This window comes from Neovison vison, chromosome 3 (assembly GCF_020171115.1).
Source record: "Neovison vison isolate M4711 chromosome 3, ASM_NN_V1, whole genome shotgun sequence".
NCBI classification, from domain to species: domain Eukaryota; kingdom Metazoa; phylum Chordata; class Mammalia; order Carnivora; family Mustelidae; genus Neogale; species Neogale vison.
Genome location: NC_058093.1, coordinates 51,805,814 through 51,820,952, shown reverse-complemented (window position 1 = coordinate 51,820,952; position 15,139 = coordinate 51,805,814). Strand labels below are relative to the sequence as shown.

General features: G+C 41.4%; 1 protein-coding gene across 1 annotated transcript; it reads left to right on the top strand.

The window, feature by feature from the left end:
• Positions 1-12,756: 12,756 nt before the first annotated feature.
• RPRM (reprimo, TP53 dependent G2 arrest mediator homolog) lies at positions 12,757-14,351 on the top strand. Its single transcript, XM_044240919.1, has one exon. It carries the CDS (start codon positions 12,757-12,759, stop codon positions 13,084-13,086), a length of 330 nt encoding a protein of 109 aa, XP_044096854.1. The 3' UTR covers positions 13,087-14,351.
• The last annotated feature ends 788 nt before the right edge of the window (positions 14,352-15,139 follow it).

Below are 15,139 nucleotides of genomic sequence, written 5' to 3'. Positions count from 1 at the left end.
GGAATCTTAATGGATTTCATTTAATCCAAACAATTTTCCCAGCACCATTTAGTCTATAACTCATCCTTCTTCCTATTGATTTGTAATAGTTCTTCTGCCTTCTCAAATTCTTAAGCATGCCAGAGTCTTTTCTAGGTCATGTGTTCTATTTTGAATGAAAATTGGCCTCTATCTTACACCATACACAAAAATCATCTCAAAATAGATTAAGGACTTAAATGTAAGGCCCGAAATGGTTAAATTTTTAGAAGAAAACAGAGGCAGTAAGCTCCCTGACATTGGTTGGAGCAATGATTTTTTTGCATTTGATACCAAAAGCAAAGGCAACAAAGCCAAAAACAAGAGGGACCACAACAGATTAAAAAGCTTCTGCACAACAAAGGAAATAATAAATGAAAAGACAGCTTTGGAATGGGAGAGATATTTGTAAACAACTTGTGTGATTAAGGTTTAATATCTAAAATATACAAGGAACTCATATAACTCAATAGCAAATAAATAACCCATTAAGAAATAGACAATTTTCAAAGAAGACATACAAATGGCAGACGAGCATGTGAAAATGTACTCAACATCACTAATCACCAGGGAAATGCAAATCACAACCACAATGAGATGTCATCTCATACCTGTTAGAATGGCTATTTTCCAAGTCAGGGGCACCTGGGTCACAAAGTTGTTTGAGCATCTGACTCTTGGTTTTGGCTCTCATCATGATCTCAGGGTCCATGAGACTGAGCCCTGTCTAAGATTCTCTGTCTCTCTTTCTTCCTTTGCCCCTCCTGCTGTGCCTGCACACACACTCCCTCTCTCTAAAAATAAAGAAATAAGTCTTTAAAAAAAGTCCAAAGAAAAATGTGTTGAAAGGATATGGAGACAAGGGAACCCTTGTACACTGTTAGTAGGAATATAAATTGGTACAGCCATTATGGAAAACAGTGTGGAGGTTCCTCAAAAAATTAAAAATAGAACTACCATATGATCCAGCAATCTTACTTCAGGATATATATAAATCCAAAGGAAATAAAATCACTATCTGGAAAAGATATCTGCATTCTTTTTTTAAAAAGATCCATTTATTTATTTTAGAGACAGAGAGCATGAGCAGGGGGAGGGGCAGAGGGAGAGAGAGAGAGAAAGAGAAGCAGACTCTTCACTGAGGCGGGAGCCTGACATGGGGATCGATTTCGCAACCCAGATCATGACCCAAGCTGAAATCAAGAGTCGGATGCTTAACCTACTGAGCCACGCAGGTGCTCCAAAGATATCTGAATTCTTATGTTGATTGTGGCATTAGGCACATCATTACAGACATCATTAGTGAGTAGGACATGGAGCTGGTTGGTGACTATCGATGTCAAAGGAGGTACCCAGCAGCCTTAAAAAAAAAAAATTACAGGGGCGCCTGGGTGGCTGAGTGGGTTAAGCCTCTGCCTTGGGATCAGGTCATGATCTCAGGGTCCTGGGATCGAGCCCCACATCAGGCTCTCTGCTCTGCAGGGAGCCTGCTTCCTTCTCTCTCTGTCTGCCTTTCTGCCTACTTGTGATCTCTGTCTGTCAAATAAATAAATAAAAATCTTAAAAAAAAAATTACAAAGCATCACAAAAACTCCACTTGAAGTAGAGTATTTGCTGTGAGATAAGGAGTGCCTAAAAGACCACCCTAGCAAGAAGGACTCAGAGTCACCACTGTTATACTGGAATGTGACATATTGAATGCAGGGACACATAGCAAGAGGAGGCGCGGTCATCCCAGAGGAAGCACTGAAGTTCGCTGGGTGGAAATGCCTTCTCTGGTCATTTCAGTCAGGTTCACTGTGGGGACAATGTCCTCTTTCACAAAAGTGTCCAGCACGACCGAAGAAACAGGAACCAGAATACTGGATACTGTCTTCAGTGAATTACAAAATGAAGTTCTGGAAATGAGGAGCACCCTGAGTCATGGGGCACCAGGCATCTTTGATGACCTTTATTTCATAGCTAAGGCACAGGACTTTATGCTCTTTAAGGAGGTTTCATTTAATTTAATTATCTTTATGCAGAGATTCTTTCCAAAATACAAATCTGGCTTTTTGTTGCTTCAAACTCTTCCATTTCTCCTCACAGCTTTCAAGTGGAAATCCGAATTCTGTAAGATAATAAGAACAATCTTTCATGGTCTGGCCTCTACAAACTCCTTCATCATTGTCTATCTTGTGGTAATTGGTACTCCAAAAATACAGAACTACTTGCAGATGAAGAAAGTAAAACACACCTTCCCTCACACCTTGCTCCATTCAGCGCACTTCGTGTGGCTCAGTCCCCTTCAGACTCAGTTCAGTATCATGTCCTCACCACCTCTCTCCCAATGCCCCAGTCTGGATTAGTTGTTCTTCCTGTATCTCCCATGGAATTCATCATGGCCTTCCACGGTCATCTCCTTGTCAGTCTGCCTTCCCAAGAACTGGAGAACAGAGACTGCCTCTCTTGGTTCTTAACTCCTTTCAGGTTGCTGTAACAAAAATACCATAGGCTGTGTGGCTTAGACAACATTTATTACTCATGCTTCCGAAGGCTGGGAAGTCCAAGATCAAGTTGCCAATACATTCTGTGCCTGGTGACCGTCTGTCCCCAGTTCGTAGATGGCCCTATTCTTGATATAATCTCACAGAATGGAAGGGGCAAGAGAGCTCTTTGGGATCCCTGTTATAAGGGTATTAATTTCATTCATGAGAATGGACTTCTCATGACTTAATCACTGACAGTCCCACGTCCTAATCCAACACTTGAGGGGTTAGGATTTCGCACATGGATTTTGGGGGGACACAAACATTCAGTTAACAGAAGCTCTATACCACTAAATGGTGTTATGTACACTAAATTGATCCATAAACGTTTCCTGAAAAAATTTGCTAATCACTTGTACTAAAAATCTTGGAGGGCAAGGAGAAATGGTTGATGGATAATGAAATTGAGCAGTAATGTTAGTAGATGACGTGCCTAATTATATAATCACATTGACTTTTGAAAGCTCCTTAAAGATAGATTTATCTCTTTAAAGATATCTCTCTATATATCTATTTTTAGCTATCTATCTATCAATCTTTAAATCTATCTCTTGAAAGACAGATTTATCAACCACAGAATCACAGATACACACATAGTAAATGTTGGACTATTTGTTGCCACTATTATCAGTGTATAAATAAAAATGCTACCACTCCTGCTTCTTATCTGAAAACAGGTGACCTTAATTGTTTCCCTACATAGTGCCATGAATTTGCCAAAGACACATATCTTCATGAGTTCAAAGAGACTACTCTAAATTCAGCATGCTATGAGTAAGACTTCTTTTCCTCCTTCGCTTCCAGGATGATTTCTCCTTCATATTTTTATATATAAATATTTGAGGGCATCAGCACATTTGTCCTATGGAAACAGAAGATATACTCCTGCCTCAGATTCACTGAGCTGAAGCTGAGAAATTGGAGAAATTGCATCTCTCATGTGCCCTTGCAGCCACCTGCTTCTCCCCATTTTGAGGCTGGTGCAAGTTGTGTTTCTTTAATGTGGGAAGGAATGCGCCGGTGGCACTAAAATCTTGATGCAGCTCGGCGCCTTTTCCACTTTATGATCTAAATCATGCAGACTTTAAAGGGTGGGCAGAGAATCAGGATGAAATAATGACCATCACTTCATGGAGGCAAAAATCGTCTATGTTGCACATCTAAAAATAGGATGGTCTAGGTCTATGATGTATCATATTGGAAACTTCTCTGCACGTTCAGTGATCAGGGCTTTTTAATCAAACTTGGGGTTGAGTTATTACATGCTCCTCCTGGACCTTTATTTCAACAACAGTGAAAGGGTATTAACAGAGGAGAACATAGTGGCTCTACTCCCTGTATACTTCTATGTGCCTGTGCGTTGAAAGAGAGCTCTGACTCACAGAGGTCAGCTGTGTAATACAAGGACAATCTTCCCTCTCCTCCCACAGAAAGAAGTGGACAGTCACCAGATGGCATCAGGTCAGGAATCCAGGGAGTATATTTAAATAAGAGAGAAAGAGGCAGGCCCTTGGTTTAATTTTTATTGTTTATTGCTGGCTGCTTTTCTTCTGAACTACCTTTAACAAAATCAATGCAAAAATCAAAGAATAAATTCGACAGGAGCAGTCTTTATACTTTATACTTAAAAGTCTAAGGTCTGAATATTTCATTAAAAATGAAAGTTTACATATTTCCCATTGTAAAGAAATCAATACCCAAAATCCTTTATTTAGGTTCTTATACTTTAAAAATTTGTCAGTATTATTATTTACCTGTTAATGAACTCTTTAAGGTGGGGGCAAACTTATCTTATACCAAAATACTTTCCTGAGAGACCATTGTGTTAAACGTAGAACAATGCAAATATTTTTAAATGCTTTAAAGAAAAACATAGAAATAAAATTCTGAATGAGGGGTAAACTTCCTAAGTTTAGAAGCAAAGAAAAAAAAAATGTCCCCTTAGTCCACAGCTTCCTGAACACACTAGCTTTGCTAATGGGAGCGATATCCCAGATAATTCTTTTGTATTAGTGTCAGAGGCCAAAATGCAAAACATTTCAAGGTCCTTTTCCTTCTGCAGTGAATTCTAGAAGACACTCTTCTTTCTGTCTTTCAGACAACTAATTCATTCTTTAAAAACAACAACAACAACTTTGTTGAGGTATAGTTGCTATCAGAAAGAACTGGCATATTTAGTATATACAGTTTGATGAGTTTGGGCATATAAAAAACACCCATGATACCATCACCACAATCACAGTAAGAGACACTTCCCAGGGTTTTCTTGTATCCCTTCGTTTTGTATTTTTTTGGTGTGTGGTTTGTGGTAAGAACACTTAACATGAAAACTACCCACTTAGCAAATTCTGAAGTGCACATTACCATATCACTAACTATAGGCACTGTGTTGTACGGTGGATATCTCAGACTTACTCATCTAGCCTAACTGAAACTTTATACCCATTGAACAACTCGGTTTCCCCATGCCTTGACCCCGGGCAACTACTATGGTATTTATAACTTCTGTAAGTTCGACTCTTCTAGATACCTCGTATACATACAGTGCTTGTCCTCCCCTGATTGGCTTATTTCACTTAGTCAAGGTGGGTTTCGTGTGTTAATAGGATTGGCTTAACTTTGTATTTTGTTTATTTTATTAGTTTCATTTATTTTAATAAATTTATTTATGTATTTTATTTATTTTATAGTTTATTTTATCTCCTTTTACTTCCTTCTGTATGCTGAGGTTTTATGGCTGACCAGGAAAATGAGAATTTAGATGTGTTCACCAGTGTGAATGTACCATCAGCCTCCACCATCCGCTGCTCACCCATTCTTTTGTGAGATCAACCAGGCAATTTAGAAAATGAATGTGAAAGGTTTCCAGGGGTGAATTGTTTCTAAATGTCTTCCGGTACATGGATGTATAATCTATATAATCTGAGACTCAGAGTAGCTTTCCTGTAGCTGGCACGTATTGAGGAGGAGAGAGCAATCCTGGCTGATATTGGATATAAAATGTAAATGTTGTATTTTATTAGGAGAACTGTTAATTTTATGATGGCAAATCTAGACTGTTAAATAAGATGAAAAACTTACACAAGAGTTTATAATGATTTCTCGTCCCAGTGTGATGCCTTGGCAAATGTTATAGGAGCCTTCTACAAGATTAAAGCAGAACAAGGTTGGAATGTGCATTCCCCAATGAACCACTTGTCAAAAGCAGCTGTTTTAGAGACCTGCCCCTAAGAAGGGGGTTATGGTAAAGAACTTTCTCCGATATGGTAAGAATGAGCTTTCCCCTTTTAAAAAATTAAATAAAGTGGGGCACCTGGGTGGCTCAGTGGGTTAAAGCCTCTGCCTTGGGCTCCAGTCATGGTCCCAGGGTACTGGGATCGAGCCCCGCATTGGGCTCTCTGCTCGGCGGGGAGTCTGCTTCTTCCTCTTTCCCTGCCTGCCTCTTTCTCTGTCTACTTGCGATCTCTGTCAAATAAATAAATATTTTAAAAAATTTAAAAATTTTTAAAAATTAAATAAAGCAATGGAAGAAATCACAGGTAAAAATGTTGATGCCCGAAAATTCCATATACCCAAGAAGAATATAGCCCAACTTAAAAGGCCAATCTACTGGAAAGATATTTACAAATATTCCATATATGGGGTTAATGTATTTGATAAAGAAGGCTTACGATAAGTCAATAAATCAGTACAAATGATAAAATGTCAAATGAAAAATACACAAAGGACCTGAGTCTGAACCTAAAGACTAGAGAGTAAGATATGCAGTTTTACAACACATATGTGAAAATATTATCCCCCACAACGAAACCATACAATTTTAAAGTACCATTTTCTTCTTTATTAAACTTGCAATGATTATTTTTAAAATCACGTTGCTCAAGAAAAGCATTTCCTGGGGTACTTGCTAAACTATAAATTCATAGAACCCATTCAAGACCCACCAGAGCAGAGTCCCAGTGGTTGGAACCAGGAAACAAGTTACAGAAATTCTTTTTTTTTTTTTACTTATTTATTGGACAGAGAGAGAGATCACAAGGAGATCATAAGTAGGCAGAGTGGCAGGCCGGGAGAGAGGGGAAGGCAGGCTCCCTGCTGAGCAGAGAGCCGGATGTGAGGCTCGGCTCGATGCCAGGACCTGGGATCATGACCTGAGCCGAGGGCAGAGGCTTAACCCACTGAGCCACCCAGGTGCCCCCTCCACCCTATGTGATCTTAAGGCAAACTTGAAAATATTACTCCAAGCAGTGGTTTTCAACCATGGCTGGACTACTGAATCATCTGGGAGAATTTAAGAAATGTAGATACTTGGGTCCTAACCTAAGAGATTATGATTTAACCCTTATGTATTCTATTTGGATATTAAAAAAATTTTTTTTTAATTCTCTAGGTAGTTCTAAAATGTGGCTAAAGTTGAGGAGGCCTACTCTAGAAGACATGATAAATTGGTATTCATATGCTTTTCAAATGGGAGTGAAGATTGGTACAACCCTTTTTACAAACAGTTTGGCTGTGTGTTGTTTTTTAAAAAATAGTATCATGTTCAGTAAAACTGCAATTTTGTAAATTTCCAATTTTTGTTATCTAAATAGAGAAGACATTTGTGAACAAAAATGTTCTTCATATGTAATGATTCAATAACTATTTGAGAGTAATGTAACTGCCCAGTTACAGGGTAGTGGTTTAATAAGCAATGGTATGAAGTGCTATACACTCATTAAAAATGTGCAGATGACAAGTTTTTAATGTCATGGGAAAATACAGAGTTAAGGGGAAAGAGTAAGGTATAAATTATAATTTGTGCATGGTCAAGACTAAGGTTATATAAGCACAGTAAAAAGACAGGAAGAACATGTTCTAAATTACTAACGGTCACTATCTTTGAGCTATGGGGAGATGAATGACTTTTAGATGTTACATTCTAACTTTTCAGAATTTTAGAAATTTATATAATATTTCTATGAGCTATAATTTAAACCATTTAGAATTTTTATTCTGATAAAATATACATCATATAAAATTAATCACTTTAACAATTTTCAAGTGTACATCTCAGCCTTAGTAAATCTATCTACACTGTTGTACAACCAATACCATCCATCTCCAGAACTTCTTCCCCAACTGAAATTTTGTACTCCTTAAACAGTAACTCCCCATTACTTCCTCCCTCAGTTGCTGGTAGCCACTGTTCTACTTTCTGTCTCTATAAAGTTGACTAGTCTAGGTATCTAATATAAATGGAATCATACAATATTTGTCTTTTGTGTCTGGCTTATTTCAACTGGCATAATTTCTTCAAAGTTCATCTGTGTTGTAGCTCGTACCAGAATTTCATTGTTTTTTTTTTTTTTGCATGTAACATATCATTTTTTTTTTTTAAATCCCTTCATCTATTGATGGACATCTGGGTTGTTTCTACCTTTTGACTACTGAGAATAATACTGCTATGAACATTCGTATACAAATACATGTTTAAGTCCCTGCCTTCAGTTTTGGGGGCATATACCTAGAAATGAAGTTGCTGAATCACACGGCAATTCTGTGTTTAAGTTTTTGAGGAAATGCCATACTGTTTTCCATGGAGGTTGCACAATTGTACATTCCCACCAGCAATTTACAAGAGTTCTAATTCCTCCACATCCTTAAAATTTCTTTACTTAACAAGGCCAATCACTTCATATGGAAATCTTTCTAAAATCTATCACTCATTTTCAGCCTTCAAAAGGGAAATATTAAACAAACTTTGAAGTTTTTCTTATAGTGACTTATACACATTGATGCCTCCTCAGAAGCTATTACAATAGATCTTTGAGATCTTGCACTGAGCTAGACGCTATCCTCAGTTATTTCCACAGATGAGAAACAATTCTTTCAGAATCCTGAGAAGTATCATCTCCATTTCACAAAAAAATAAATGAGGTACACAGAGGTAAAGACACTTCTCCAAAATCACACGGCTAGTTAGTGAAGATGGCAGGATTCAAAGTCCTTGCCTTTAGACATTTAGCGAGACTCCTAGACATCTGAGAAAGTTTGTCTCTATATTAAATGTCCCCAAACTAATACTGTAGACTCTTGGAAAATTTGTTGGTGTTGTTCAATGTTTTATTTTGTTTTTCTTTCTGGTGTTACTCCTTGTGTCATCGGAGTACCTACCTCTAGTCATTTTCTCTTCTCTATCCATGTGCTGATACTGACATCCTGTTATTAAAAAAAAAAACAGAAAGAGTTAAGGGGCACTTGGGTGGCTTAATCAGTTAAGCATCTGCCTCTGGCTCAGGTCATGATCCTGGGATCCTGGGATAGAGTCCTGCATGGAGCCTTGTGTAGCAACCCCTGTCCCTTAACACTCAGCTGGGAACCAGCTTCTCCCTCCTCATTATCCCTACTTGTGCTCTCTCTCTCTCTCTGTCAAATAAATAAATAAAATCCTTTAAGAACAAAAGAAAGAAAGGAAGGAAGGGTGGGTTAAAACTGTGTGAAAAGCAAAGTGCACAGGTTTGAGAGAGAATTTGGAGAGTCATCCTAAGGGTAAAAATATATGATTCTAGGTATTTGGCTCTCATGATATCTATTCTTGTGGTTTGAGGACATATTTTACTTCTACCTGGCTTGCTTCTTGTGTTCGAGGTGCCGAGTTTACTGTTACGAATGAACATGAGTGCCTGCTCTTACTCCTCATATAATGTAATTTATTTTGTATAAAACCTTGTCCCCAAATAGCAAATATCCTTTCTATGTCTGATATGCTCTTCTGAAAAATGTCTACTTATTATTTTCATAATACACGCAGATAGAAAACAAAAAGGAAAAGGCTTTTATTTTTTAAGACTTTACCTATTTATTTGATAGACAGAGATCACAAGTAGGCAGAGAAGCAGGCAGAGAGAGAAGGAAGCAGGCTCCCTGCTGAGTTGAGAGCCCAATTTGGGGCTTGATCCCAGGACCCTGGGATCATCACCTGAGCCAAAGGCAGAGGCTTTAATCCACTGAGCCACCCAGGCAGGCACCTAGGAAAAGTCTTTTGACATTGAAAATGTCTGGTCCTACATTGAGACAATGCAGTCTATAGATCTAGTGACTACTGATGATAGCTGCCCATCAATATAAGCCTAGAATATTTTTGTAGTACTTACTATATGCCATAGGTATGTTTTCTAGAGAGAATAAACACATGTTTCTTTCCTTGTATAACATGTATATTGTGAAGTGCTGAGCATTTAACTTTTTGAAAATCAAACTTTTTTCCAGTGAAGTAGAAGAGGGCACTAGTTAAATAAATGTAACAGTGAGTCTTTCTATGTACCAAAACTTTTTATTTGAAGTGAATATTTCATATCACCATCTATTTTTCTAGAAATTAAGTTTTCTATATCCACACTTTTTGAAAGATTTTTCTCCCCACATTTGTAAGATTTTCCTAGGAAACAGGTGAATAACAGGAGTAAAGCTGAGAGAAAAATATTCACTCAAAATACAAAATGGATAAATAAGTTTCTGCAGAACTGTATCTAGCAGCCTAGCTGGATTCCCTTAGATTCCCTAATAATTTCATATATATATATATATATATATATATATATATATATATATCTCCAGTAGGTTTTAGGTAATTTTCATCTAAATATTGCAAATAATTTTATTTAACAAAATCAGAGTGTGCAGGGTAGTAGGGAGATGAAGGAAACAGAACCACATTCCAAAGATGAACTAACTGGTGGGAACAACTATTTTCCTCTTACAATTTTGCAGCTCATTAGTAGATGATGCCCAAAGAAAAGAAAGTTATTTCTTGTAAAAAGTTTTTTCTTGTAAGAATGTGATCCCCAAATTTAAAGGTTTGATGATATCAACCCCCTACCAAACTCTGAGATTTGATCATCTTTACACTGGTTTCTAACTAAAACATTTAATACCGTTAATATCAATAAGCACACTCAAATCCTCATAATGATTCAATTGATATTTTAGGGCATTTTTTTATTAACTCCTACCATGTTGGACGTCACAAATATGCTGTATGATTCTATTTGGTTTTGTCACGTAAAGAAGGAACAATCTATCTCTACCCATTTCACTCAACTTCTACTAAACATCCTACCCTATGCAAGTTAACATCCCTGGAAGTCAACCTCTGTTCTCTACCTTTTGCTCTTCTAAATTTCTACTACTTGCCTTTACAATTCATTATAGTATTGCTTTATAATGTCTTAAATTCTTCTGTAATTTTTTCACATATACATTGTTTTATTGTTAAGTATCACTCATCTTAACTAAGATAGACAGACTGTATAGTGAGATTTAAATAGGTTTTTTTTTTTCCAATCACCTAATAATACATTCTTCCAAAGAAGAAATTGTTGGGAGTGGAGCATTTTTCAAGGCTAATGAAATCACGAGAAACTAGAGCCATAAACCAGGTGAATTACAGATAAGAACCAAAAGCCTGGATTTTCAGCTATGAAACTACACCTAAAATAAAAATAGCTATTTAGAAGGATCTAGGCTTATTGAAGCTCATATATAATCAACATTCAAAAACTGAAAACTCTTAACTGAAGGATAGTTCATTCTATGTTATGGTGGTCATGTAATAGTAAGAAAAAATAAGGAAACCTCTCAACATGGAATAAATGATGTTTGGGGAGAGAAACATAAGAGCGTTTAACAAGCAAAAAGAATGGAATTAAGAAAAGAAGTGAAAATGTCAAGACAGCTATTATGCTTTAACAGAAATGTAAATGTATTCTACCAAAAGTTTGGACTGAGCATCAGGTTACTGGTTTCCGCCTTTTACAGTTGAAAGAAGAAAGGAAGTGAGTAAGGGAGAGGGGAAGGAGGAAGGTGAGGGGGAAAAGAAAATAGAAAAGGGAAATACAAAAACAAAACACAACAACAGAAGAATTCTTCTGGAGCTTAAGAAACAATCTGACAAGTTTATAACATTTTCCTGAAGCCTGTAGCAAAATCATAATGGGCTGAAGTCTCATTCAGGCCCCTGAAACATCTGTAGCTTTGTTCGAAATGACTAAGATGCGATACATCAGTTTATGGAAAGTGGGGAGAGCTTGCAGCAGTTGGCCGGTGTTCTAGGTGATGGATATTGATGAGCCATAAAACGACTGATATACTGCCAACCGAGAGAAACACTGGAAGCACCTCCAAAAACTCATCTGCAACCAAGATTATAAGAGGGCCCACTCTGTCCCTCCGCCCACCCTTACGGGAGAGGTGATCTTGCCTCTGGCAACCATTCCCACACAAAGGCCACAGAAGAGCCTATCTTTCCCCTTACTACCCCCTCCCTTCCTTCGCCTCAAAAATCACTCTAAAACCTGCCTTACTCTGTCTTCCAATGGCTTCCTTCCTCCTTTTCCTCTTTCCTTCCTCCCTCCTACTTCTATTTCCTTCTTTCCCTCCTTCCCTGCTTTCTTTCTTTCTAAAATCCATACTTAAACAAACAAAGTCCCAGCTCATCCCTACTCCACCAGAAATCCGTCGCAGGCAAGACGGAATCAGACACACGTGGCGGGCCCGTGCCTTCGCCCAGCACCATCTGGCACCTGCGATTCATCGCCACTTTCATCCGCCCAGAGGTGAGAGGGGCGGGAGGCAGGAGACTGGCAGAGCTGGTGTGACCCAGTTCTTTGGAAACTTTCAGCTGATCGCAACCTCTCCTCCATCCGAAACTCTTTAATCATCCGTCTAGCCAGAAAGGTACAGAAAGGTACAGACTGCTGCCTAGTCTTCGGAGGTGAAAAAGAGGCGAAGCGAGAAAGGCAGAAGGAAGGAAGAGGTTCGCTCGCCCCTTTGCTTCCCCCACCGCCAAGCCGCGGCGGGCGCAGAGCCGTGGCGCGGCCGGAAGGGGCCGCTGTTCGCTCAGAGCAGCCGCCGGGCCGCCGCCGCCGCGCCTCCCACGGCCCCGCTGGCCCAGCCCCGCCAAGTTCCAACAGCCCCCAGTCGAGCGAGCGCCGGGAACCAGCACCGCCCTGGCAGGAGCAGACGGCGCAGACCAGCCAGGCTGCGGCGCGCGTCGGAAAGGCTCCTGGGGAAGTCCCACGACCCGGGGACTTGGGAGAGGAGAGCGCGAGCGGCCCCCGCGCGCGCCAAGTCTCCAAGTGAGCGCTCAGCTCCGGATCCGTTCCTCCCGCGCCGGCCGCCTTCCCACCCCTCGGACCCGCGCCTCCCCGGGCGCCCGCCGCCTCCCGCGATGAACCCGGCGCTGGACAACCAGACAGATGTGGCGGGCCTGCTCCTGGCCAACAGCAGCGAGGCGCTGGAGCGCGCCGTGCGCTGCTGCACTCAGGCGTCGGTGGTGACCGACGACGGCTTCGCCGAGGGCGGCCCGGACGAGCGCAGCCTGTACATCATGCGCGTGGTGCAGATCGCGGTCATGTGCGTGCTCTCCCTGACCGTGGTCTTCGGCATCTTCTTCCTCGGCTGCAACCTCCTCATCAAGTCCGAGGGCATGATCAACTTCCTGGTGAAAGACCGGAGACCGTCTAAAGAGGTGGAAGCGGTGGTCGTGGGGCCCTACTGACCGGCCCTCCCGCCGCCGCGGCAGCCGCCCCAACGCCTCCTTACTTAGCCGGCCGGGCCGCGCCCCCTCATCATCCGAGACCGGGCGAAGCAAACCTGTCGGAGTCAATCATTTCTCTCGACTTTTGCCTTTCGGGATGAAGCGACCCGTTTCTCGCTCGCCCTCTGAAAGTCCCCATTCCTGGCGGTAGGAGGAGAGGGCCCCGACTGGACTCAGCAGCAAGTGGCAAGAAGAGGGCAATTAGGGCGCAGAACTTTGGAAGCTGCCGCTGGCGTGGATGCGGGGAGACCGACCCGGCGACGGCCCTTCTCCACCCGCAGGTGGGCCACGCTCTCGGGGCAGGTGGAGCGGGCGGGCAGGGGAGAGACCCAGCGGCACCGATTGCCTGGTGGCCCGAAAAGTGACCGGTGTACACGCCACGCAACAGAACTAAGGCGGACACATAAATCAGTGTCCGGATTCGCGCCCATTATCTCCCGCTGCTCCCAGCCCTGGCGCGAGATACTATAAATACCTTTGATTGATTGTAACTGTGCTGTTTTAAGGGATTTTGTGTTTGTTTGCTTGAATACACATATTTGATAAGTCCTTTGCTGCCCTAGTGGCCTATTTGCCTGCCTGGGGTTAGAGTTTTGTTATCCTGGGAGAAGGGGTGGGGGGGGGAGGGGAAAGCCTGCGAATGCTGAACGAGTGATTTGTTTCTTTTATTGCATTTCCAACTAGGGGGTGGTAGGGCAGGGGTGGGGGGAGGAGGCTGACGCCCTAATTAGCCCCGGGGCGAAGACTTGGAATAGAACTTGTAGCTCATGACTGCACGGTTTACGCCACAAAAGTGCTCTTGACGTTCATGACACCGGTTTGACTTTTTTTTTTTTTTTCTTATTTAACATTTCCTTAATAAATGCAACATTTAAGTGTTTTGCTCCTGGCTTCCTGGTGGTCATTCTGAGCTCCGGGCAGAAGGGAACGCGTGGTCCTGAAGAGTCGGGTTACCGGCGGGGGGGAATTCGTTTTGGAGAGCTGCAGTTCAACTCGTGGATCTCATAGACGAGTGAGGGTGCGGGTGAGAAGGAGAGGCCTAGGGACTAGTGAGACGTGGCCAAGCCTCAGGCACAGGAGCCATGCTGGAGGCGGCATCCTTTGTTTTCTCTAACAGTTAATATTATATATTTCATTTAGGCTCAGCTCTCTGAGCCAGGCGGGACAGCGGGAGGCCCCCGCGGGAAGATGACACTTCCGTGCTGGGCTCCAGCGGGAACACAGGGTTACACCGCTAATGAGAGGAAGGGATGGCTTGGCCAGCCTTCAGGGAGGGCATCTTTCCCCTGACCAACGTCAGCAAGAAGGCGTCAGGGTGCTGCTCCAAAATAGGTAAATAATTAATGAATAAATGTGAGGAAAAGTAGCTGCTAAAGTATGTAAGGATGCTAATTCTCCCTGGGAGAATTAAAAACACTGTTGCTAAAACATGACATGCGTTATCTTTGCCATATTACATTTTCCAGAGGAATGGTGAAATTAAAAGCAAGATTTGGCCTGCTTTTTAATCTGGAGTTACCAGTCCCAGGCCAGGCAAAAAGGCTCAGAGGAGTTAGCCAAGGTCCTGAATGCCTGGGGGTGAGTATGTTAAACCCACTCAAGGAAGGCTGGGCTGAGGTAGAGCTATAGCTCGTGCTAAGAGCATTTTGGACTTTAGAAGTTGAACACTGATAGCAAGAAGAGCCTAGAAAACCGTGACTGTGAAAATAACTCAAAGGATACAACAACTCCAGGCTTCAACTTGATAAGAAGTGTAGAGCAGTTCATACTGACACTTGGGGTGGGATCCTAAATATTTTCAAAAACATAAAGGATCCTCTACCATGCCATAGCAACGAAAGACTTCACAATAGCAGACAGAAGACTGAGAACAATTAAGTAACAATAAGATGTCCCATGTACTCAGGAAGAAACACAACTGGTGCAAACACGGTCATTTGACTCAAAGATTGGGATCAAAAGGTTTGAGTGTCCTTTGACATCCTCTCTACTGTTAAGTGTCTATTTAACTCAG